Source organism: Pimephales promelas, chromosome 19 (assembly GCF_988280905.1).
Source record: "Pimephales promelas chromosome 19, fPimPro1.hap1.1, whole genome shotgun sequence".
NCBI classification, from domain to species: domain Eukaryota; kingdom Metazoa; phylum Chordata; class Actinopteri; order Cypriniformes; family Leuciscidae; genus Pimephales; species Pimephales promelas.
In genome coordinates, this window is record NC_142787.1 from 28,659,116 (window position 1) to 28,686,157 (window position 27,042).

The 27,042-nt window shown below is 38.5% G+C and overlaps 1 protein-coding gene and 1 long non-coding RNA gene across 5 annotated transcripts; both read right to left on the reverse strand.

The window, feature by feature from the left end:
- Window positions 1-1,663: 1,663 nt before the first annotated feature.
- Window positions 1,664-8,473, reverse strand: slc34a1b (solute carrier family 34 member 1b). The gene is given in 8 exon segments (XM_089123594.1): window positions 1,664-3,789; window positions 5,364-5,519; window positions 6,215-6,293; window positions 6,372-6,464; window positions 7,295-7,490; window positions 7,588-7,634; window positions 7,637-7,704; window positions 8,464-8,473. Coding segments are annotated over 8 exon segments (693 nt in total). The 3' UTR covers window positions 1,664-3,745.
- Window positions 8,474-10,163: 1,690 nt separating this feature from the next.
- LOC120494481 (uncharacterized) lies at window positions 10,164-18,302 on the reverse strand. Of its 4 annotated transcripts, none has more exons than XR_005625859.2 (6): window positions 18,178-18,302; window positions 17,674-17,727; window positions 13,675-13,749; window positions 13,483-13,560; window positions 12,495-12,551; window positions 10,164-12,172 (listed from the first exon to the last, which is right to left on the reverse strand). It is a non-coding gene; the product is annotated as an uncharacterized LOC120494481 (long non-coding RNA). The 4 variants fall into 4 exon arrangements; XR_005625857.2 differs by lacking the exon at window positions 18,178-18,302 and adding an exon at window positions 17,828-18,054 and having other exon boundaries at window positions 17,674-17,752; XR_005625858.2 differs by lacking the exon at window positions 18,178-18,302 and adding an exon at window positions 17,828-18,053.
- Between the last annotated feature and the right edge of the window lie 8,740 nt (window positions 18,303-27,042).

Here is a 27,042-nt window from a genome sequence, read left to right on the forward strand (position 1 = left end):
CAAGATTCATCATGCCCTGTGAGACAAACAGCAAGAACAATGGGATAATTGTTTACTGTTGTTCAAACAAAAAATCATGATTATTTTACATCTTTAGTGCAATCACATAACCTCTTGCATAATGCAGTATTGTTTTGCTCCTCATGGTCAACATGTTGAACTGTCTAAAGCAATTTTTTAATCATGTCTCACCATAGGATAGCCGTAAAAACAATTTCCCGGCTGTCACCTGAAAGCAACGCTTTCATCAGAGCCCAATCAGTTTTGACATTTTAATCCTTATAACTGAAATAAACCTCTACTGCAGAGACACAGGGTACAACACGTCTAAAGCAGACCCTGAGGTAAATGTCTTATTGATTTGAATTGCTCCTAAAGCACCAAATAAAAACCAAAAATATCACCACAGGAGTTTCTTAAACTTTTTTATTAGTATTAAATATCACAGAATGTAGAATCCACATGTTAAACTGGGATGCAGAGATGAGGTGAGGATCTAGTTGCTGCAACTTATCCTTTATGTGCAAGAACAGAAGATATAAAACACTTATGAACAGACTCTTTGCAAGAACAAAACAACGAAGCTAATTGCTCTTAATTTGACTGCTGCATTAATTTGTGAAAAATACTAGTTTCAATTAGAAAGGCAGAATAATGCTGGAGTTCTTATAAAATTAATTTTGGTTCACTTGCAAAGGGCAGTATGAAAGCGAACCACACCAAATAAAAAATAAATCAACATTGTATATGGTCCAGACCAAGGCGCTGGACTTTAAGGCCTCCCTCTATAATCCACTGGCAAATGAGATGCAAACAGGATCTCTCTTAATATTCAACATTGTAATGAATTAACCATGAATTGGTTCTATGAGATTTTTATGAGAAAGTTTCCACTCCATAACCTCTTAAACTTATTAAAAAAACATACAATATTAATTATGATAACTTTATTTAAATCTGTGTGGAATAAATTAGCATAGGGCACATCATGATCCCCTATAATTTTGTCAAAAAAGAGACTCTTGACACAAGACTGCTAATGCTTTAAACATAGATGCCTAAATTAATATGAAAAAAACATACTACAATACTCAGAACCTCAAAAAATGTAAAATTGTTTTGGTCTCTGTCAAAAAACAAACAAACATCCACATATTTGGTACTAAGTAAGGTTGATGTATTGTTCACAACTGTGGTAAATGTAATAATTGCCTTATGAATATTTTCAAAAAAAGTGACAGCACATGATATCTGAACTCAAAACTCTTCAAAGACAGGGTAGAAAAGACTTCAAGTTTGTGCTTGCTTTTTTAATAATAAAATCTATTTGAATCTTAGAAAACTAGCAGCCCTAGTAGTAATGAAAAGATTTATCTTGAACTCTGTCCACTGTAAAACAAATCATCTTGTACAAAAAAAACAGTAAACTACTGGGGACTGGTTGCCAGCATCATACCGTAAAAATACAGTGTGTTACTGTTTTTGAAATGAGCAGCAAAATACCGTATTGTCGGCTACAGTATAAAACTTTAATTTAACTGCTCTATGCTCTAACACAAAAAAACAGTAACACACTGTATAGTTACGGTATGATATTGGCAACCACAGCTGCCAGTAGTTTACCGTTTTTTTTTTTTGTTTTTTTTTTTTTACAGGATTTTTTTTTACAGTATAGGACTATCTTTTTTCAGACTAATACAATAGAAGATATATTAAAAAATACCCTGGCTCTTCTCCATAAGACTCTGATTCACTATAACTGATATAGTGGGACCCACCACATCCAATCAGAAGTACATGACATGACAATCAGAAGTACATCCTAATAGGCTTAAATAAGTAACATGTCTGCCACTTTTGTTCTGGCAAAATGAAAACTTAAATGTTAAAACTTACAGCACCGTGTTTGTGTGGGTGTTCCTCAAGGCCCACACATACTTGCTGTCCATGGAATCATGGAACGTGACCAATACACAACGTCACATAAATAGACCACACCAGATCATGTAGGCCTATCTTTTGTTTAATGAGAACTGTCACTGAGTGGCTCAGTTTAATTCCATGTTAAAGTGACTGTTTTGAAAAGCATATTAGTCATATGCTTGACTATGCGTGTCATTGCTTCTGAGGACTGAATCTGAGCATTTTAAAAATTGGCTTGTCAGTAAAGTCACAGGGTCCACTCAAGGAAGAAGTCAATTTAAAAGTGTTCGTTCATTTAGTCAGACCGAGACTGACTGAAAATGAGTCTTCAATTTATGACAGGCCATTAATTCAACCGTACTCACATTTGCACTGAAACTAAAATTCTCGGTCACATGAGGTACAATATGTGGTGTTCAATGGTCAGAGGGTAGGCCCGCTCGATACTTATAACACCAATACCTGAAAGCACAATGAACATAAGAGATACCAGAACAGATCATATCTGTTACTAATGAGACCTTCCTGTGAGGTGAATCTCGTAATAAAGAGAAAATTGGCGACCATGACGGAACTGACATTTACCTTATGAAAACGGCCCTGTTTTAAATAGCACACTCAGCCCTACACACTATCCTAATGGGGAAAAAAGCCTCATTAAAAGTATAAAATCATAATAAAGTCATATACTGTGGGCCAGAAGTACTAACGCTTTTGTGCTAAAACCGAGAAGCCTGTCCTGGGAACTGAAAATGGCAAAATGTTCATCATCTGAAATCGTTTAAAGCCCTTTGAACAGTTTGCAGTTTGCACTGAAACTGTCTTTTGGACCTTGAACCGTTTGGTTCCCACTGAAGTCCATTATATGGAGAAAAATCCTAGAATGTTTTCATCAAAAACATAACCCTAACCCTAACCCTGAAGAAAGAATGACATGGACATCTTGGATGACATGGGGGTGAGTAAATTATCAGCAAAATGTTTTTTAAAAGTGAACTACTCCTTTAACCCCTAAAAGTCTTCACATTGTAAACAAAATGATATGATCACTTTATCCAAGTGGATTGTAAAAAAATGAAAGCAGCTATACTTTATTTTATTTTTTACAGTGCACCAGTTTGAAAAGACTACCTGGGTTTGCCTTTGAGAAGAAGTAATAATGTTTGAAAAATATAGTCTGCACACATTATGGCTTGTGTGGCAGCTCTAAAGCTCAGTGGGATTAGTGGTCTCCCAGGCAGTGTAATTAGGATGCTGTGGATCCATAATCTGTCATGGCTCACTAGAAAGTATAATCACTGTGTAGCTAATTACAATAAATCCAGGAGCAAAGTTAGACAATCACTCGTCTATCAATCAGAAGGCCAGGTGGATTAGAGAGGGTTGAGAGCACCTCTCTTCACTTGGCTCTGTTTCCCCTTTCCTCTATTTAATTCCTCTCTCCCTCGCTCTTATTTGTTGAAGCACAACAACTTATGTCTGTCATTTCTCTGGGAAATCGAGTGCATGAGTTACTGCATTGAGTAAAATCCCTCACATTATTCACTGACCTGAACGGACCATTTATTCCCAGAGCACAAAGCTCATGGTGAATACGAATGAGTGGAAGTCAACAGTCAACCCTGTGAGGGCTAAAGATTGACTCCTCTGAGGCTCAGTGGTGTCTAAATGCAAATATTAGTGCATTACTCAGAGGTGATCTTGGGTGAAATGAATTTCTCGGGTTCTGTTGATGCACAGCTAAATTATACAGGAGAAATTCAAACTCTTTGCTGATATTCTTGGCCATAGGTTCAGCCTGGTCATCTTAGGGAGGAAGGACTCACCTATCGAAGGAGCGATGGCAGAAGTGAACGCCGAACTGCTCTGAAAAAAAAAAAAAAGTCATTCCGGCACCAACCAGAATGGCAACCAGTAAACCAGTCAAACGGGAAAGGAAAGTCTGCAGGAAAGTGATTTGTTTATCACCTAAAAATGCTGGGAAAATGACAAGATAATTGAGGCTCCCATCAGGGTTTCTCAGACTGAAACACTGGATGAACCTTTTAGCATGCTTTCAAAAAGGGAAGCAGTCAGAAGCTGAATAAGTGCTTATTGGAGCCTACAAGTTCTTTCAAAAACTCAAGTTAGATGCGTTCCTGTGTCAACATATTCTGTTGATCCTGGAACAACATTACTGTCTGAAAATGTAATCCTACCCATGAGTCATCCCTAAAATCAGATAGGTGAATAACACTGATAGCACTTAAAGGGTTAGTTAACCTAAAAAAAAAAAAAATGTCATTAATGACTCACCCTCATGTCGTTCCAAGCCTTTAAGACCTTCGCTCATCTTCGGAACAGTTTAAGATATTTTAGATTTAGCCCGAGAGCTTTCTGTGCCTCCATTGAAAATAAAGACATCATCAAAGTGGGTTAGTTAGAATGTTTTGAAGCATCGAAAATACATTTTGGTCCAAAAACAGCAAAAACTACGACTTTATCCAACATTGTATTGTCTTCCGGTTCTGTTGTCGAGCCGCGTTCAGTGATGCTGATGAAAACAGTTGAGTTTTACCGTTTTCGAATCCATTCAGCCGATTTTATGATATTTAGAAAAATACCAGACAGTTTCTGGTCTCATTGACTTCCATAGTAGGATGTAAAATGAGCCTATTTACAAAAAAAAGTGGAGTATCCCTTTAAGCTTAGAGTTGATTTTAAGATCCTTATGTTTGTTTATAAGGCGTTGTCCTGCTGTGCACATTTGTGATCTTATTGTGCCATACTGTCCTGTTGTTGTTGTTGTCATCAGTGTCACAGCAGACTCTTGACCGTGGATTGACAACAGAACCGGAAGACAATACAATGTTGAATCAAGTCGTAGTTTTTGTTATTCTTGGACCAAAATGTATTTTCGATGCTTCAAAACATTCTAAATAACCCACTTATGTGGCATGGACTACATTGATTATGTCTTTATTTTCTTTCTGGACAAGGACAGTATATCGTACATACATAACTAAATCTAAAATATCTTAAACTGTGTTCCGAAGATGAACGGAGGTCTTACGGGCTTGGAACGACATGAGGGTGAGTGTGAGTCAATAATGACATCATTTTCATTTTTGGGTGAACTAACCCTTTAAACCTGGTTGTAAGACAAGGATAATATGTGCAGTATTATGAGAGACATAAAATAAAAATGAAATCACTAATAAATAAAATGATAGAAAATACACATCTTTTAATATAAAAAAAGTCGATTTAAAAAAAATCGAAATTGTTCAGAATAAATATCTTAAATATGCTGATCGGACCATCAATATTCATAAAATGCAATACAGTGAACCATGTGGTCAAATAAGAAAAAAATATCGGAGAGAAATATTTTATGAAGGCATTTCACACGACTCCTGTCCTGACAATCACATTAACTCTATAAACGGGTATTTATTTACCTGTGTTGATGATTTTCTGGATCGCTTTAGCCACTTGTCCCTGGAGGAGGGAGTTTAGAGAAGCTTAACCAGCATCAGGAGGCAGCAGTGAAGAAGACAGCAGAATCAAGCCCACCACCAGATCAGACAATCCCGTCTCCACAAATAGACGAGTGCCTGCTCCAATACACACATGCATTTACATCGTCACTCTCCTGTGGAAATGTGCCCGTCAGTCATGCATTGACAGGCATGTGTTCATGTTAACAGTGATTAGCCCATCAGCTGCAGATTATGGGATGTGTTTTCGAAAAGGACTTTAGATTCTTACAAAAAATTGGCTTCTAAAAATGAGGCCCATGTTTATAATTGAGGGCTTGAGTCATACTGTCCCCTGATAAATATGTATATATTACCTATTTTTTCTCATTATGATGGCTCATGAGATTATATTGTCTCAAAGTCAATATGTGAGGCAGGATGACTCAAAAGCTCATTGAAAGCTTGCTTCCTAAAACAGCATGTACGCTGTTTGTTACTGTTGTTGATGTCGAATGTGTAGTTAGTTTTACACAAGCATCTGACTCAGAGGCTTTCTATCGCAGGATGTGCTAATACAAAATAAATGACAGCTATTAGCCAAGACGGAGCTCTGAGTAAATGCAGAAGAGCCAAATAGTCTACAGAGAGACTCAGAAAGACATTTCTCTGTATTAAAACATCTTAGAGTTTGAAGCCAGATAGAATGGATAACAATACTGTTTTATTGAAAAAGTATGCATAATACGAGTATAAAGGCCGATTGATCAAAGGAACGCTTTATTCTGTGTTTTTGTCCATTTTGTTCGCTATCCCATTGAAATTTGACTCACATTTTTCAGCATTCATGTGAAGTGATGTGGTTGGTACAGCTGAGGCTTCTGAATGCGGAAAAGAAACATTCTCTTGAATCTGTGGATAAAAAAAAATTAGATAACGTCATGTGCTCCGTCAAAAATCTTCATCTAGGCAAACAGAAACGTTGCTCACCATGATCCGTGTCTGACAACACAGTTTTATCAGGCTCTTATTGCGCAGCACCTCTTTCCCTGTGGCTATAACTACGATTACAGTCTTATCCAGCTGAAAGGGAAAGATAACATTTTCTTTTAACTCTCTAAGATTAATGACAGACTGAAGAGTACCAGAGGGTGAACAGTATGATATTTAATTAGCCTACAGACGTTTTAAAGTACATTTGTCATTAGTTTTATTGTTAAATTCTGTGTAGCTTGTTAAATCTGAAATAAATCACCAAAAACCCATCATTATCAAATCACCAAAAATACACTTAATCCAAACTTTCAACAAAAAGAGATGTTTTGAAGAATGCTCATGCTGATCTTTTCCATACAATGAAAGTGGATGATTATGAAGGGCTGTCAATCTCCAAAAGAGAAAAAAATAAAATAAGAGCACAATAAAAGTTGCGAATAAGACACATTCTAAAGGTGCTGTTACAAAAAAAGGTCCATTGTTGTCTATTGTCAATGCTGTGGTGATTCTGTGAATCACACTTTCAAACTGTGACAAGGTTTGTGTTTGTAGTCTCATAGAACTAGAAATATAATTATTATTAAACTTTATAATTAGATGACCTTTTTATAGATTAGTAATTTATAATTACATTTGGTGTGAATGGCACTTAAGTCTTCTGAAGACAGATTTGTGTGAGGAACAGACCAAAATGTAAAACAATATTATCTGAAACATTTATCGCAAAACTTGAGAAAAATGTTCAAAAAAGCATGAGTCACTTTTATGATATGGTGATTTTGTCATTTTTCAATATTGACAGCCTTTCAAATGTGTAGCCTACGCTTTTGTTTTCCACAGAAGAAAGAATGGCGTCCTTGCTAATCCTGGAACAAATGATTTCTATCAACCAATCAGATTGAACAATAATGCAGCACCTGTATAATACTTTTGGTGAGGGGTTCTGTGATGACTTTCAAGAGCTCTGGACCATCCTCTCCGGTCACGATGTTGAAACTTTCAACCACCGCCTCCGACGCGAGCCTCATCACGCCAGTGACGGCTTCCAGCGGCTGTAACACCAACACTGACAGCCAGTTAAAGCAATCGTGCACTGTGGCACCCGCAAAGGCTCTGAAACAGTCCCACGCAGAAAGTGTCATTAAAGAGCTCCAAACTTTTTATTGATGGTTGAATGCTGACAGTGTGAGGTGCTGTATGCTCTCTCTACCGTTTGAACTCCTCTCTCTCCCCTGCCTGCATTAGAGCTACTATGGTAGCCTATTGGTGACAGATGTGCCAATGTTTGATCCCATGATGATGGGAATGGCAGATCCAACATCAAACACTGCATGAAACGGAATGTAGAAACCCGATCGCTAGATGTGAGTCACGTTTCGATAACAATCATCCTTATAGGCAATTGAGGATGCTATACGCCTTATTCACGGCAGCGCCATCTTTGATTTTTAATGAGAATGAAAGCGAGGCTGTGAGGGATAGTCATGCATCTCTTGGGCTGTACTGTTATTTAATGTGTTTTCGGATTTTTCTGCTCATGAAACACTAAAAAAATATCTTTCCAAGAAATTTCAGTTGATAAAAAACTCCCGACAATGTGAGCTGTGGAAAATTGTAAGTAATCTAGGAGCTTTATTCAGCTTTTTACAGCGGATGCCATTGGAAACACGATAAGTCTATCCCTCAGCCTCACTTTCATACCTGTCATGGCGCTGCTCTGAATAAGGTCTATTGTGCACAAAATGTTCATTCTCAGGAAGTAAACTGCTTCTCTCCAAATAAATAAAAATCTTGATTTGAGTTTAAAGGAGTAGTTCACTTTTGAAAAACTTTTGCTGATAATTTACTCACCCCCATGTCATCCAAGATGTCCATGTCATTCTTTCTTCAGTCGAAAAGAAATTAAGGTATTTGATGAGAACATTCCAGCATTTTTCTCCATATAATGGAATTCAATGGGAACCAAACGGTTCAAGGTCCAAAAGACACTTTCAGTACAAAAGCAATTGCGCGCACAACATATATAAGATAAAAAGAAAACGGCATGCTCAGTACATACCTCATCATATAATGATCCTCTACGCACCTGGCTGCATGTGTATTCATTTATCCGCCAGCATTTATACATGCTATCTCAGTTTGGGGGACAAAGTCACTCATTATGCAGTGCATAGTTAAAAAGTAAATAGAAAAACATGGGGAAGTTGCACATTTACTAAAGAAGCCTCAAATGATTTTATTCAGAATGCTTTAGCTGTGACAGAGCACTTTGATATCCAGAGCAATAACTGTGTTCATGTCTCTCTGAGGGGACAAAGAATGGACTGTGGGACACCAAGTGGTGAGACACTGATGAATGGTTTGTATATTTCCAGACCTGCTTTCCAATTATATCGTTTGATTGTAGATACTGACTTGTGCATAATGCATCAATGGATAAATTATAGATGTCCAGATTTATAGAAGGCATGCAGAGTTAAGTGTCAAATAATCAGTCACACAATAATATAAGATGCATGAATGAATAGCATGCCTTCACACACTGAACTATAAAATCCCTGGTGTATTCAATCCAGCCAATCAATTTTCTGGAATGAGTGACCCTGCAAATTGAATGACCTCACAGGTCACATTTAAACAGTCCCATTATTAACATTAGTTAAAGGTGCCATGTGTAAGAATTGAATATTCAAAAAAACGAGCTACACATAAAAAGAATGAGAAGAAATAAGGTTGATGATGTCATTAAAAAAATGACAAGTTATTGCGCTGCAGAATTAGCATGCTAAATTACTAGCCTCGGCCCGGCAGGTGTCGTAATACCAGTTTCGTCCATGGGAGGCGATGTGCGGGCGGGCAACATAACCACCAGCCAAACTGCAATACTCAAGTAACTCGCACGGCTTTGAACCTGATGTCAATCGCGTGGAAAGTACAGCCCACTACTACATTTCAGTTCAGGGAAGAGTTCAAAAAAATGATTGGTGGATATTATGCATGAGGAATACATTTTGGTAAGTTGCATCATACTGTGTATATCAACAGTGTTCGTGTTCTTTTACCATTAGCTAGTAGAGATGATCGGTTCACGTGCGCTAGGGATCTGTTGTGTAACATTTACAAGCGCCAAAACGAGTTTTTTTTCTACGTCATAACTAACCTGCTCTGTCTAGTGTGTCAGTCTCCGTGTCCTTTTCTGTACATGACAAAATTGATGTGTGGCGTGAGAGCGCGTGAAAAGTGAAAAGTCTCACGGTGAATTCGTGAGAGTTGGCAGCTCTGAATGACGCTAGCTTGGTCAACATCAGCGAATGCTGTCTGTCAAATTAATTCAAACTAACAATAAAAATATAATATGAACACAACGAATACCATAAATAATAGCCCGGGCTTTTATTTTCCCATATCGTCGAAATGCACCGGCTTGTATTTGAGACAGGCGTCTATGAGACGGCCTTTGTAATTTAGTGTTGAGATGTTGTTCATTGAGTCTCTAATCTCTAAAAATCCCCAAATGCTCCACGTGAAACTGCGGTCTTCCAACCTTTTACTATTGTGTCAATTGATTTGATTAAAATGCGCGAGGGAGAGAGAGCAAGAGAGCCTCGCTCGTGTTGTTTGAAGACGTGAGAGTTTACGCGCACGGCCGCGGCACAACTCAATTTCTGGAGGTATACTGCCCCCATCTGGTATGGAATATGGATTATGATTTGATTTTTAAATGCCCATCTTTAAATATGGCAAAAAAGGGTTGCATAACATAAAGAAGGACACGTGAAACCTAAACACGATGCTTAAACATTTATTTCAATCACAAAAACCATCATGGTCACACACAACACCTCCGCACTTACTCCCATTTTTCCTCAACATGAGGACAAGAGAGCTATCAGTCAATGAATGGGAAAACAAAGTAACTTCTGTTACTTGTTTGAAAAAGTAACCCAGATACTGTAAATGTAAAAGTAATGTGTTAGTTACTTTAAAAAAGTAATCTGATTATGTAACTCGAGTTATTTGTAATGAGTTACCCCCAAACACTCCTATCTACGTATTCTGCTATCCTGAACCCTAACCAAAACACTACTACAGTCTACAAATACTCTGAGAGTTAGTTGGCATGTAGTTGCAAAGTTACTTGATTGTCTAAAGCGGACCAATCAAAAATAAAGTGTAACCATATTGACTTAATGATATTAACAGATACATATTTAGCTTTTTAATAATGTATTGGTAAATGTTAAAATTAATATGAACTGAATTAATTTATTAATAAATATTAATGAATGCTTTATCAGTATTATTCATTGTTATATCATGTAAACCTTATTGAGAGTGTCCCTCACCAGACCCCTATTATACCAACTTACAATTAACTGTACGATTCTCAATTAATCTCTCAAGATGTTGCTCGTTAGTTTGTTTGTTTTTTAAGTTTTTTTTTAATGTTTGTACTAGTAGTCGGACATTCACAACACAGAGGTGAGTTCGATAAAAATAAAGTTTCCCACCAAACATTCCTATAATTTACGTCTCAGCCAGCTGGCAAACATGAACACCCATGAGCAATGAAATGAAAGCTTGACAGTATTGATTTGTTTCCTCATAAAGTGTCACTCTGAGCACATTATATCCCGAAACTCTAATTTTCTAACCCCGGTAATCTGCTTCGGGGAACCTGCCCTTCAGGATCATTCCGTGCTCATGCCGTGAGCTCACTGTGGTGATGTGACAATGGAGCAACAGCCCTAATGATCCGGCCCACAGTAATTTTCAGTGCAAAATAAGCAGTAGGTGAAAGCTCATGATGTGAACTCTCGGCATCTGTCTGTTGTCAGTCAGGGGACACTGGCATGGTTGTTAGCAATAAATATGGAGTGGTAGCTTTTGACTGCATTGGGAAAATTTGGAAACACAAAGCTGATAATTTGATGCTTCGAATAGAAATAGAATTCTCCACCTCACACTGTTAAAATCGTGTTGTAAATCAGTATTTTTGTAAATGTAAAGAAACATATGTTGAAAGTCAAGATGACGCTTCCAAAAGCAGCTGCATCACAAACCATGAGTAAATAATTTCATAATGCTTTGTGTCTGCTTTTTTTTAGCCAGCCATAACAGTGGCCGTTTACTGATAAGCCTTAAGGATATTTCGATTAGATATGATTTAAATATTTTAGATTTTAGAAAAAAAAACATCATTTCAGTTCACTTCAAATCTAAAATATACTTTTTTGAATATTATGATAGTGTTTGTGAAAAGTTGTTTTTATTTCTATTTTATTTAGATTTTACAAGCCACAAAAAAAATTCAAGATTTGTTATCACAACATTTTTTCTTTTGTCAAATCAACTTAAATAATTTATTTAGTTCAGATAACTTATTATTTTGAGTTTCTGATGATTAAATCAATCTCCTTCATTGTATTAACTAATTTTTCCAGTTTTCCAATCAACTTAAAAATTTTAGGCAACCAGGTTACTTATTTTTTTGTGCATGCATTAACCTACTAATATGAATTGCACACACAAATCGAAAATTGACATATCCATTTCTGCATTTATTTCACAAACATCATCAGGCTGATATACAAATTAAAGAAGCTACACATGATTATTGTTGGTTTTCTTCTATGCTGACTAAACTAAAATCACAATTCCATAAACAAAGACACTGAATCATCCTCTTGTTATTACCCATAATTCAGGTTGATCTCTCTAAATCCCATAGCCCGGGAATTTGAATCCGGCAATCATTTGAACTCCTCGGATGAGGCACTCAGTTCTGAGGTCTCCTATAAAATACACAATAGACACAATATAATCGAGGATATTAAACATGAGACACATTATAAAGCAGCACTAAAAATGCTGGGTTGTTTTAACCCAATTTTGGGTAAAATATGGACAAACACAAACATTGGGTTAAAATGTAATTTAAAAAATGTAACCCAATGGCTGGGTTTGTCCATATTTGACCCAAAATTGGGTTAAAACAACCCAGCATTTTTGAGTGCAACAGCACACGCAGTACTGACTGGTCTTGGGACTAATCTTTGATCTCATTTTTTTCAAAGTCAAGTTAAAGCAGCCCATAATCCATAATTTCATGTTTACCTCAAGTTGTTCGGTTTCTGGTTTAGCCGGAAGAGATTTTTGTGGAGTATGAAAGGCCTGTGGCAGGAGGGCACAAACCAAAGACTTCAGAATCCAGTAAGAGGATTTCTGAACACATGCACATTTACTCAGATATCTAAATGACGACATACACCGTCCAAAAATGACTTTTTGCTTGGTATATATTTTAATACACATTTTTAAAACCTATCTTCCCCAGCGAGTGCATATTAGTACCTTGAGAAATGAATTGCATTTATAAAGATTTTTTTACACTCCTGTTAAAAAAATAAAAGGGGGATTTGTTGTCAATTGACCCAGTGACAAGATTAAGGTACAATTTTGCACATATTTACTGAAAGTGTTTATCACTTTACAAGTTAATTATTATTAGTATTAATTTTTATTTTATTTTTTAAAAATTCTATGCGCTCAAAAGAAGCCAGATATTACCAATATAATAATAAAAATAAAAGTGTTAAAATATTAAAAAGTAAAAAAAAAATAAGTGTTGTTATTATTATTATTATTAGGAAATTGTCTGAATGAGGACGCCACTATGGATTCAAAAAAGGTAGAGACACTTTGTCCCCAAAAAAATCCACACACACACACACACACACACACACACACACACACACACACACACACACACACACACACACACACACACACACACACACACACACACACACACACACACACATTTAAAGATTATTCCACCATATCACTAGATGGTGCTGGACAGCTGCTGAAATCTTCAGTAGAGTGACACACTGCTTGTAAAAACTGAAATCTGACCATACAAAAAAAAATAAAAAATAGAGCATCAACGCTCATAATGATTACATCGACGCATTTGGCTATAAATTCAATAAAATATTATTCCTGACAATAGAAAAAAAAACATGTAATCATGTACAAATGCCACATTGTCATATACATGCACAAAAGGCTCATAAAGATGTTGAAATGTGTTGGCTATTACCTTTTTGGCTCGCTGTACCTCTTCTGTGGACTTGGATCTATTTTTCACTGTCTGTTTTTGGGGGGAGATGGTGGACACCTTGAGGGAATGAAAATAAGATGGGCTCAGACCAGAAAATCATCAACTTTCACTAATGAAAAAATCTGTGTTTTCTAGGACCATTTCCACTCTCATGGTTCAGTCTCCACTCACTTTATTCTCTGTCCTTTCCATGTCTTGGCTTGAGGAAATCAGCTGTCAGGTAAAGTAGTCAAAGCTTTTGGTTATCTGAAAATATAAAAGAGATGGAGAACAACAACATTAACCATGACAATACATCACAAAGATATATGTAGCACCTTATTAGTTATCCCATTAACCTGTTCTGCCAATTAACTCATTAGTTCCCTCATTTGTTCTGTTTCTTTCAGTTAAGTTGTCTGATCTCGTCTATGGTTTATGTCTGTGTAAGCTGTTGAGTATTCTCTGTTTATCTCCTACGTTTCCCAGTGGATTTCTAAATAAAACCTTTTTCGTTTGACTCATTCGTCTCAAAGCAGATGACCAATCACAACACACTGGTCCAACTGACCAATCAGTGCACATGGAGGCGTAAACTAAACAGAGTGTTACTGATTGGGAAGAGAGGTGCTGCAATAATCTAATATATGTAGAAAAATAATGTGTTTTTTGAACTTTCAAGTATTAAACCCCAAAAAACTAAATCAACACTTTAAAAAGGCATAATATGGACACTTCAAGAAACCATTTGCTTGATTAAGTTTCTCAGAATCGGGAGCAGATCAGTGAAGTCAACGTCTTCATAATGTGTCACTGAATCATCGCAGCACAAAGGACCCCCTTTACCAAACCACTGAGCTTTTGAAGCAGGAATAAGCCAGAGACTGGCTTACGCATTTCCCTTTCTGCACTCATCATATCTGAAACTGCTTGTGTAGAAATATTGATGTTTTCTAAATGCATTCCTGAATGCCATCTCTGCTTCAAATAAATAATCGCTGACATCATTCTGTTCACATGAAATGATTAAACCTCTATCGTTATTGACTGTTCAGAACCTTGACTGCATAATAAGACTTGCCTTTAATAATCTCAGGATTTGGCAAACTAACACTAGACTGCATCTATTTGCTGCGTGATTAGTTTTCCTTTCACTGATATGACTCATCAACACCTTTCAAAGCTCTAAAATAACAAACACTTCTTAGCTCATATACTGACCAATCCATAGAGATTGAACATGGAGGGACAATACAATATGACCTATAAATTAGTTTATAAAACAACACTTCCGGCGCTTTTCGGTGCTTGTGCAGACAGAAGCGCCCGCGCCCTCAGAGTAGTTGGACGCGAGTCACGTGACTGGTTAAAACTATATAAATACTGTTCGTTTTCTCACACAAACCGCTCGTTTCGTGTCTTAGGCCATCAATGTGTACTTCCATTTACGAGTCATTAAATCATGTTTAATTTGGACTCTGTGCATGCTCTTTGAGGTGGTGACCATAGACCTCCATTATATGACTGACAAGAACGGTTTGACCTAAAATTAACAATATTGAAAATACTGTGGAAACAAAGCCACCTACATCTTGGATGCTCTTGAGGTAAGCTAAAACATATCGAAAATTAATTTCAAAGTGAACTATCCCTTTAAGGCATTCTATGCGTGTATGTCAATCATCATTAGAGCGCCACCCTCAGGCTGAATAATGCAAGAATGTTAGACCTCTGCTCTGCCAAAAGTTTTCTGTATGTGTTCATTGATTAGAATATAAAGCTCACAAAATATTTATTATAATAAATGGCCAACTACTGGTATGGTAGCCTAAAGTTAGTATTGGTATTATTGAATAAACATAATTTTAGAGGAACTAGTATGTCACCCAGCAGGACTCTTGAAATGTCATGTCAACTGGAAGAAGGCCACCAGCTGAGGCGAGTCTGAGCTCAAACATGAGATTGGTGCAAATGTCAGCACATAGAGACATGCAGACTGTGACTCATTAAACCCTCAGCCCTGCATGCATGTGTATTTGCTAAAAGGAGAGAGACCATGAGGGCAAGATAGTAATGGATAGATGGATAGAGAGAGGGAAAGACGGTTTAAAAAGTATTTGTAAATACCAAGCAAGAAGAAAGATACATAATTATACAACAGGGCCGCCGTTTTCAGCCCTGCATCTTAGTTTGGTATTTTGCAAAACAGTATCCATACTCAATATTCAAGTTATTCCAAACAAGAGCGAGGCATGGAAGCAGCCATTCAAAATCTCACCCAGGAATGAGTCAAATTAGGACTCCAGACGCATTACCATGGCAACAAGCTAAAACCAGGAGCTTGATAGATGAAGGAAAGAATGGGACAGGCGGTGTCCCTCCAGGGTGGGTCTAGATTACAGAGACCCTTGCCTCAAAATGTGATTTTTCATCTTTCAAAACAGTGAAGGGTACATGTTTATGCCTGTGTTCTGGAGAACATTAAGAACGGTCACAACAGTGCTGTTGAATGGGAAATTATTAGCTTGAACTCACCTTTTGATGACCTGGAATCATTCACACTGTTTAAAATGGTCTTTGTTGTGTATTTTACATCTTTGTGTTATGTATGTAACAATATACTGGATCAAGATCAAGATGAGTCTAAATAATTATGTTCCATAAACCAAGCCAACTAAATCTACAGATTCATTTCAGATCATCTTTTGCATGATCTCTGAACTCTGAAAGCATTTGAAATGTCGTAAATAGATAACTGATAATATATCATCATCGCAATCTAATAAATCGCAGGAAATCAGTTATCAATAGCATTACAAATCGATTACAAATACATTTTCAGAAGTTTGCATTTTCAGGCCTCCAAAACACTGTTGTCGCAACATGTCATGTAAATAAAAAGTTTTCCGTTTTTAGTTGAAAATGGTGTTGTATAAAAACGGCATGCATATTACGTTTTCAGTCTATGGCACGTAGTGTTTCTTTACAAAGTGACATCGCCAACTACTGTCCTGGCAGCAGAATACGGCGTTTCGCAACATTTCGTCTCGTTTTGAAAACATTGTCGTCTGTATGCGAAAAACTCAAAGGAAACATTTCCATTTTTAGTAGGCCTACATTGTTGTTGTGTAAATGTACCAGTAGTGTAAAAGTTCAATGCCACAAAAGACCGCCTACTCTCCACCTACAGACCAAATAATGTAATGTAAACATTATTGAAAGCGCGCCATCCAAACGGGATTTAACAGCCCGTTCTCATCCCAAGGCGTCATATACTGACGCTTTTGACAATGCGTATAGATCCAACGCACATGGCACAATATGATACACAGACATATTTGGGCCAGGAGGCGCCACCTAGTGGTCTAACCCTAACCCTACCCCAGACCTAAACCTACCCATAACCGAAGCGTGTTATATTGACGCTAAAGGGTGCCATGAGCGTTGGATGTGTACGCATTGTCAAAAGCATCACTATGACGCCCTACGATGAGAATGCGTTGGATTTAAACATTGTCGGCTGAAGACCTAGTTTGGTTTGAAGAAGAAAACGTACTAAGCACAATGTACTCTCACCATTCCTGGTTTCTAACACACACTCAGCGTTTGGTGTGGTCTTGCAGCTGCCAGAGCAGAAACGAAAGCTGCTGCTCTCCGTCTGTTTTTCCATAGTCTAAGGTTGCATTCATATATAAATTGCATGAGCTTATTTTATCCTTTAGATCGAAAGATCTGAACCCTCCCCTCGAAGAAATCAGGACATCAAGTGGTTGAAAGTGGACAAAAGAGACGGATTAAAACACCAGTGACCAAACTTGTGACCAAATCTTAATACCAGGCCCCAGATGGAAAACAAAAAACAATATCATGCAAAATAATGTGTTAATGAAAATGGTTACATGTTGGGTTGGGGGATAGAAAAAATCATTAGCTCAATATTAAAAACAATTGTTGATGGAAAGTTACCAACATGAAAGAAAAACAAGCATGTGTGTGTGTGTGTGTTTCTTGTGTTTCTGAAACACACACACAGGGGTTAGATGACATTGACATTCCAGATTAAAATAATGATTACAAGTCTTTAATGCATAAATTAATCTAAGAAGAATAATATAGTGTGTATCCTGTAATTAGCATAAGAAAAGACATATAAAACATATTACGTATGGGAGTGTGTTAAAGTGGTCTTACCTGTTGATATTTCAGTGATTACTCATTGATGATAGGCGAAGTCTTGCAGCAGTTCTGTTTGAAACGACACAAAATGGACCTTTGCATACGAGTTAGAACAGTAACAATTGTATCCTCAGTAAGACACGCTCGCGCTCAGTGACACGCTCCTCACCTCAGATTCGCCTCCCTCTCTTCACTCTTCTTTCACTCTCCCTGCCTTCCCTCATTCTCTTTCTTTTTCTCGTTCTATCTGTGCCTCAGCTTGGGGGCTTGTCATCTGATTGAGTCTGTTTACCTCTCACTACATGCTGTCCATTCAGAGAAGATAAATATAACGTCCCTGATGAAGACTTTCCTGAGGACAAGGTGCACTGCGGGGATATGTGTGTGTGTGTGTGTGTGTGTGTATGTTTGGTCTCTGTGCGTTATTAAATTCTAGGAAACCATCAGCATCAAGGACAAGGTTACGAGCAGAATACACTCCATGCATTAGCGCCATCTCCCTCCCTGCCTCTATTTTACCTCTTTCAATTTCTGTCATTCTCTCTTCATTCACCCCCGGGGCAGTTCCATGTCTTCGGAAGACGAGAAGTGAGCGAAACTCAAATCTTGAATCTCCACAGCAGTGTTGTAGTAGTCGAGACCACCTCACTCGAGTGAGTCCGAGTCGAAACCGAGACCAGAGAGAATCGAGTCCGAGTCAAGATAGTCAGGGAGCCAAAGTCTCAAAAATGGGTTGAACCTGACATGGTCTGCCATACTTTTTATTTGTGTTTTTTCTGTTAACTTTGACCCTAAGAACAAATAATTGGAGGGTCTGCTCTGCCGGAAATATCGCGAAAAAAAATTGTGGGCATTTTAGTGTAAGCACCCTTTATTTTTTATCAGAAAAATGTGAAAAATTATTTTTTTCATCAAATTCTTAGTGGGTTGGGTAGGTTCTCAATAAATGCATTCCAGATACACAGAACACATGTGCGGACAACATCCACTGAAAAAATAATTCATAAAACACATTTCTACATGATTTCGCATCAATTTAATGCAAAAAAACAGGCGTTTTTTCAGTTATTTTCCACTATTTTCATCTTTACTTCATTGGCAATCAACTATTCCCTTAAGTTATGACATCAGGCAATATGCCATTCTTTTCACCAAACACTATACTCATTACACAGAAAAAATTATAAAAATCCAAACAAAATCAATGGATCTGTGAGGATTTCACTACTAGTTGGCGATCAACAGGCTCAGAATTTCAATAGAATTTTAGACTACTCTCAAAATTCTTAAAAACATGCTGGATATTTAGCATCATGGCTCACTTACAAACACACACACACACACACACATGATCTTAGTAATTTTTATGAGTTTGGAACAACCAACCAATGGTTACCAACGGTTACCAACAGACTTCGAAGCTGCTCATTGTCTGTGGTAAGTGATAGTGCCTAATATACCGGTAGGTCTGCCCCAGAGTTTTGGGAAAAGAATGGTAATATGGATACTGTAATTGTAATTAACTGAAATGACCACACCAGTCTTCAAACAATAATATTTCTGATGATTCCTCATCCCAAACACAGGGACGTTGGAACTATTTTGTGAGAGGGGGGGCGGGATTCCCGGTAAGGGGGGGGGGGGGCTGTCGGAATTACGCACCGTTTCAAAATATTGGTATTAAATCCATTTTCTGAGAATTTATCAGTCAACTTGTTGATTAAAACGATTGATTAAAATGAAATACAATTTATAAAAACGAAATTCTTTTAAAAAACATAATAAGTCAGAATTACTGTGGGCTATGTCTGACCCATTCCAAATGTTTTCCGATATGGTCGGAAAATAAAACGTTTTAAACATGAATAAAACATATCCTGTTAAGCAGAGCATTAATTTAGTTCGTTTAAATAAGAGATCTAGCGCTAAAATGTTTTGTTTTTGAAATCAAGAGGAACGCTTGTTGCCGCTGCTGTCAGTTGTAGGCTATGTTCTCTGTGGCGCGCAGTCTTCACTCGGACGCGCACTTTAATCGCCTTTACGTCGGAGAATAATGGACATATTCTGTTTTGATGAGAGAGAAAAAAACTGTACCTAGGGCGGATTAGAACCCGTAACCTCTGGCACTCTGGGCAAAAGAGCTACCACTAGACCATTAAAACGGTCAAATGAAGTCTGGCGGATCGACGTATTTATTTATGGGTTGAATAGAAAGGCTGCACAGTTTGACAAGTTTGTACCCAGCACTTCCGAATGTGTCTCTGTGCCCAGCAAATTTCAAACTGACGCCCGTGCTTAGGTGAATTTAGGGGGCGGCCGAAGGAGGGGGGGCGGCCGCCCCTCCCGCCCCCCCTGTTCCAACGTCTATGCCCAAACATATCCCTGTAGCAGCAGCATTCATTTTCTACTAGTTTACTTAGCTAGCTTTAGCCGTTTTAGCTAATGTCGGTGGTTTCTTTAAACGGCATTACTCCTCACAGGTATGGGGTAGAGAGTAGAGACTTACTTTTTTTAAATGCTTAGAATATTATTCTCTAATAGAGGTATGTGTCCTATATGTTCAATAAGCTTCAACCGGAAGTTGAGAAATTGCCAAAATTTCAACTGGACTTGTTAGGTAAAGAAATAGATATGAGAATAAATGCTGCTACAGGGATACGTTTGGAGCAAGGAATCATTGGAAATAAACTTGTATGAAGCCTGGTGTGGTCCTTGAAGTGTTTTTCATGTCAGACAGATAGTAGGCTAGTAAGGATAACTAAAGGCTACATTAAACGTTAGCTGCCATTAGCATTTAGCTTCATGGCTAGTTGTTACATTGCGGTTTAGAAAGTTTAGCTAGTTAGCTTGTGGCATGAATGGCCACACAGACAAAAAAAAACAATATATAGCTATATTGGATATCAGACTGTACACAATAATGAACAATACAAATGTTCTGTAAAATGTAAACATACTATATAGTATGCATAGTTTGTTTTTGTTTTTACAGTATATAGAGTGAGTGATTTGTCAAAAGCTAGTTAGCTAGTAGTAATAATAATAATTCATTTTATTTGTTGGGCGTCTTTCAAGACACTCAAGGACACCTTACAAAAAGTAAAAAGTAAAATTTTGAATTGATATGAAATCTGATTGGAAACCAATGAATGTTCCCTAAAACTGGAGTAATATGCTCATTCAACAGTGTTTGTGTAATGATCCGAGCTGCTGAATTCTGAACCATCTGAAGTTTATCAATACAGGATGACACTCAGACTCTTAACCTGAGAAGAAAGAAAGATAACAGAGTCGGTGATAGTAAGTGTAAAACTTCCACAATTCCGCAGTTTTGATTGAGTACCTACTATTAAAATTTTAGTTCCCTTTCAGTCGATCACGTGCGGCGTAACATCGACGTGAAAATGTAATCGGGACCACTTCAGGGATCGCATCACGTGCCCCACTCCGCAGCGTGGGTATAGCAGCTTCGAAATCCGTTGGTAACCGTTGGTTGGTTGTTCCAAACTCATAAAAATTACTAAGATCATGTGTGTGTGTGTGTGTGTGTGTTTGTAAGTGAGCCATGATGCTAAATATCCAGCTTGTTTTTAAGAATTTTGAGAGTAGTCTAAAATTCTATTGAAATTCTGAGCCTGTTGATCGCCAACTAGTAGTGAAATCATCACAGATCCATTGCGTGGGTATAAACAGGAAGCGGGCGCACGCACACATTGTCTTTCACTTAGGAGCCGAGCTTTCGTCTGACTGAGTTCTGCAGACTGGTACAATGTTTAAGATTCTAGAAAAGCAAGACTCTGTATCCACTGCTGGTGTGACTGTGCGATCAGTGGTGGCCTCAAGGATTTTCACAGCATTGCTTGTGTGTGTGTGTGTGTCGGTCTTGGTGGTCGTTCCTCTTTGAGAGTGTACCCCGATTACACTACGGCTATCCTTGGGTACTTTGACACTGAATTTTTGTGTTTTCACTAAAAGAGCAACAGGATGTTTCAGGATGTCTTTCCGCTCGTGCGTTTATGGATGCGGTCATTCCCTGGCGCCAGCAGATGGTCACAATATTTCCTTTTCGTGTTGGGCATTCAGCACGCTGAGGCAACTTTTGTGAATAGTTCATGTTTTCATTGCGGGAATATGACTATGACTGTGCTGAGATTGAGACTTGCTTACCTCAAGGGAGGTGCAGTCCCCTCGCCTATGTCCCGATCTAGCTTTTATTTTGGACCTCAAAATAAACCTACTTTTGTGCATGCTCAGGGTGATCTGAGGGTGATCTGAGGATTAATGTGAGGACTTCCCCGCTGAGGCAATCTCCTTGGGTCCCTCACACCTTACAAGCGCTGCAACTACCAGCCATGTCCTTTGGGGCTCTGCTTGATGATCAGATGTCGATCACAGCATTGTAGGGGGAGCTTCAGTCCTCTGGAGATGAGGATTCGGCTGTGTTGCTCCCTTCGAAGGAAACCGCACGTTCCATTGGTCAGGCGATGTCCACCTTGGTGGTCCAGGAGCACCACCTTTGGCTCAACCTGGCCGATATGAGGGACACCATTAAGAATCGGTTCCTGGATGCCCCTCTGTCCCAGGTTTGGTTATTCGGCGACGTGGTTGACAGCTTTGCCCCACCCGTTCACTGGTCGCAGACCCTCCATCCGCTCGTCACTGAGGTCGACCTCCTGGGGCATCCTCCGCTCCTGTGAAGCCCCAGCAGCAGCCACCATCCAGGCCTCAGTGTGGACCCCACAGGTTTATCTGTTTGCCGCCCCGGACAATTCTCACTACCAGTCGTTCTATTCTCTGACCGAGGGGACCCTCGGCATGGATGCTCTGGCACACAGCTGGTCCCCGGACCTACGCAAGTATGCGTTTCCCCCAGTGAGCCTTCTTGCACAGACATTGTGCAAGGTCAGGAAGGACGAGGAGCAGGTCTTGTTAGTTGCGCTGTATTGGTCCAACCGGATCTGGTTCCTGGAACTGGTGCTCCTCGCAACAGCCCCTCCCTGGCCCAGGATCTGCTCTCTCAGAGACGGGCCACCCTATGGCACCAGCATCCAGACCTGAATGCCATATTCTTCGTTACAGCTTTGAGGGATGAATTCCATAAATACTTGGAAAGCCATGGAGTTCACAATGTTACCTCATACATATCAGTCCTTTATTGCCCACCTTAGAAGGCACTTTGAAGTAGGTGGTATTTTTAAAATAATGGTTGTGCCACAGAAAGTATGTTCTATTTGCTCAGCATAAATGAATGTTGGCCACATGCTCTCAAAGTTGAAGGAACTTAAGGAGAAAACGGAAGAGGCAGAGTATGAAGAAGAAATACTCATTTACAGTTATCTGATGCTTTTATCCAAAGCGACTTACAAGTGCTATATATGTCAGAGGTCGCACGCCTCTGGAGCAACTAGGGGTTAAGTGTCTTGCTCAGGGACATATTGGTGTCTCGCAGTGGATTCAAACCAGGGTTTCTCAACCCAAAGGCATGTGCCTTATCCACTGCACCATCACCACCCTAATACTCTGCATACTTCTTGCAGAATATGAAGAAGAATGTGAGTTGACACCATAGTCTCTTCCTACAACACTGCAACTAGAATACGGAAGGAATTCCAGGACCAACCTAAGCAGGCCCTGAAGGAAGCAAGACAAGCCAGAACAGCTCAAGCCAGAGGAAGTCACCAGATCGCTGGCAGTATGACTGAAGACCCAACACTGCAGCAAGATATCATACCTGGAGGCATCCCAAAGATTGAGCTGTTATACCACCTGGCATGGATGATAACAGATGCATCTCCAGAGTTAGGTGAAGACGACCGGGTGAAAGTTAGTCTTAAGCAGCAAGAACAAGTTCTCAACCTTGCCCAGGATGTCTGCCAAGCAGTTGCCAAGATCCCAACACCGAAACACGTTGGGATAGCCGTTAAGGAAACCAGAAGTCAACCGTGTCACTCCTAAATAGATTTAGGAACAGCATCAGCTACAAAGAAGTACATATATTTAAAACAATGGCAGTTGAAGAGCAGACAACTAGGGATGGTGCCTTCATACCAACGAACCTGAAGGTTTGACGATTCACACAGTTTGATAAACTTGACTTCCCAGAGTACACAAAGGATGGACGAACACTGCATGGCAGTTCATTCCAAGCATTTACCATCCCAGATACCATCCCCGCAACTGTGATAAGCTATGGTCCCATCTTCCCCAAGTCACCAACAAACTATTGGAGGACCTGGAACCAAATTGCACTGCTCCTACATGGAAATCATTCCAACATTTCTCATCCCAGATACCATCCCTGCAACTGTGATCAACTGTGGTCCCTTCTTCCCCAAGGCACCAACAAACCACATCTGATCATCACTGAGCGGGGTGGTTATGGCGCAGTGGATTAGACACATGCCTTTGGTGTGAGCGAACCGGGTTCGAATCCACTGTGAGACACCAATGTGTCCCTGAGCAAGACACTTAACCCCTAGTTTCTCCAGAGGTGTGTGACCTCTGACATATATAGCAATTGTAAGTCACTTTGGATAAAAAGCATCAGCTAAATGAATAAATGTAAATGATCAATTCACTCCTCTTTTTTCATCTACTATTCTTCTCTCTTGTTCAGTCCACTCCTGTCCTCTTCACTCTAATCTCCTCATTCTACTCTTCCCTTCTGTTCAATCCTCCACTCCTCTTTACAGTCCTTTCCAATCGTCTGCTGACTTCTCTTCTCGTTACCTTTTCCTCCACAGCAAACCCAATAAGATCAGAACCAAATCTGCCAATGGAAAATATTGTGCATTCGGGTGAAAGAAATCTAGATGTTTGACACTACTAGGTAACTAGCTTTTGACAAATCACTCACTCTATATACTGTACAGTATTATATACAAAAAACAAACTATGCATACTATATAGTATGTTTACATTTTACTGAACATTTGTATTGTTCATTATTGTGTACAATCTGATATCCAATATAGCTACATATTGTTTTTTTGTGTCTGTGTGGCCATTCGTGCACAAGCTAACTAGCTAAACTTTCTAAATCTGAATGTAACAACTAGCCATGTAGCTAATTGCTAATGGCAACTAACGTTTAATGTAGCCTTTAGTTATCCTTACTAGCCTACTATCTGTCTGACAAGAAAAACACTTCAAGGACCACACCAGGCTTCATACAAGTTTATTTCCAATGATTCCTTGCTCCAAACGTATCCCTGTAGCAGCATTTATTCTCATATCTATTTCTTTACCTAACAAGTCCAGTTGAAATTTTGGCAATTTCTCAACTTCCGGTTGAAGCTTATTGAACATATAGGACACATACCTCTATTAGAGAATAATATCCTAAGCATTTAAAAAAAAGTAAGTCTCTACTCTCTACCCCATACCTGTGAGGAGTAATGCCGTTTAAAGAAACCACCGACATTAGCTAAAACGGCTAAAGCTAGCTAAGTAAACTAGTAGAAAATGAATGCTGCTGCTACAGGGATATGTTTGGGATGAGGAATCATCAGAAATATTATTGTTTGAAGACTGGTGTGGTCATTTCAGTTAATTACAATTACAGTATCCATATTACCATTCTTTTCCCAAAACTCTGGGGCAGACCTACCGGTATATTAGGCACTATCACTTACCACAGACAATGATGAGCAGCTTCGAAGTCTGTTGGTAACCGTTGGTAACCATTGGTTGGTTGTTCCAAACTCATAAAAATTACTAAGATCATGTGTGTGCGTGTGTGTGTGTGTGTGTGTTTGTAAGTGAGCCATGATGCTAAATATCCAGCATGTTTTTAAGAATTTTGAGAGTAGTCTAAAATTCTATTGAAATTCTGAGCCTGTTGATCGCCAACTAGTAGTGAAATCCTCACAGATCCATTGATTTTGTTTGGATTTTTATAATTTTTTCTGTGTAATGAGTATAGTGTTTGGTGAAAAGAATGGCATATTGCCTGATGTCATAACTTAAGGGAATAGTTGATTGCCAATGAAGTAAAGATGAAAATAGTGGAAAATAACTGAAAAAACGCCTGTTTTTTTGCATTAAATTGATGCGAAATCATGTAGAAATGTGTTTTATGAATTATTTTTTCAGTGGATGTTGTCCGCACATGTGTTCTGTGTATCTGGAATGCATTTATTGAGAACCTACCCAACCCACTGAGGATTTGATGAAAAAAATAATTTTTCACATTTTTCTGATAAAAAATAAAGGGTGCGTACACTAAAATGGCCACAATTTTTTTTCGCGATATTTCCGGCAGAGCAGACCCTCTAATTATTTGTTCTTAGGGTCAAAGTTAACAGAAAAAACACAAATAAAAAGTATGGCAGACCATGTCAGGTTCAACCCATTTTATAGAGCTTTTGAGACTTTGGCTCCCCGACTAAGACCAAATCCATAGAGAGTCGAGTCCGAGTCGAGTCCGAGACCAGAGACGGTCGAGTCGAGACCGAGACCAGTGAGGGTTGATTACCTAATTTACTTTTATTTAATTTTAAAAATTTAAAATTATTATTATTTTTTTTACTGAATTTACTTAGAGTTTAAAAAATATGATCAGTTTAGGGTAAAAAGGCCACATAGTAGGTGGTGTTAAAAGTAATTTTATTACAATTTGTCATGCACAGTTGCGCACTAGAAAATCACCAATCACTGGGCGTGTCAATCAATTTAAAGAAATATTTTATTAACATACATGAATAATCATGAAAAATATTTTGAATTGAACTCGAGTGGACTCGGGAATAAGTCCGAGTCCTAAAAAAAAAAATGTTCGAGTACGAGTTAATTCCGAGTCCAAATGCACACAAGTCCATGACAAGACCAAGACCATTAAAATATGGTCTCGAGACCGAGTCCGAGTCTCGAGTAAGTACAACACTCCACAGAACCCCCGTCATTATCAACCATTGAAATCATCACGAAAATTAAAACTGATGGTATATCATGGTCATTGTGGAAATTCATAGATGTTAGTGTAAACAGTAATATCTTTCAACAAAATGTAATCGCCGCTTGAAACCACCTGTTTCCCTATTCACAGTTGACGTCACTTAAAGCCTCACAGGCTATTGGTTAAAGGTACATGCAACTTTTTTTTAATGAGTCAATACATCATCAATCCTTCTTCCAAACGTGTTTTGTGCTATCTATTATAGATGTTTATACTTTAGACCTGATGGGATATTTTTCACGAGTCTGCTGACCAAAAGAGAATTCAACAGAGATCGTAATAAAACAAGAATCAACATTGGCTTGGCTTTTCTGAGAGAGTGAGACCTGGGGGGTTTTAAATGTTGTAAAAGCGATGCGGAGATGGTGTTTTATTACTCAACAGGCCATTAAGGTATTTTATTGAACAGATAAACAGCCATATGTAGA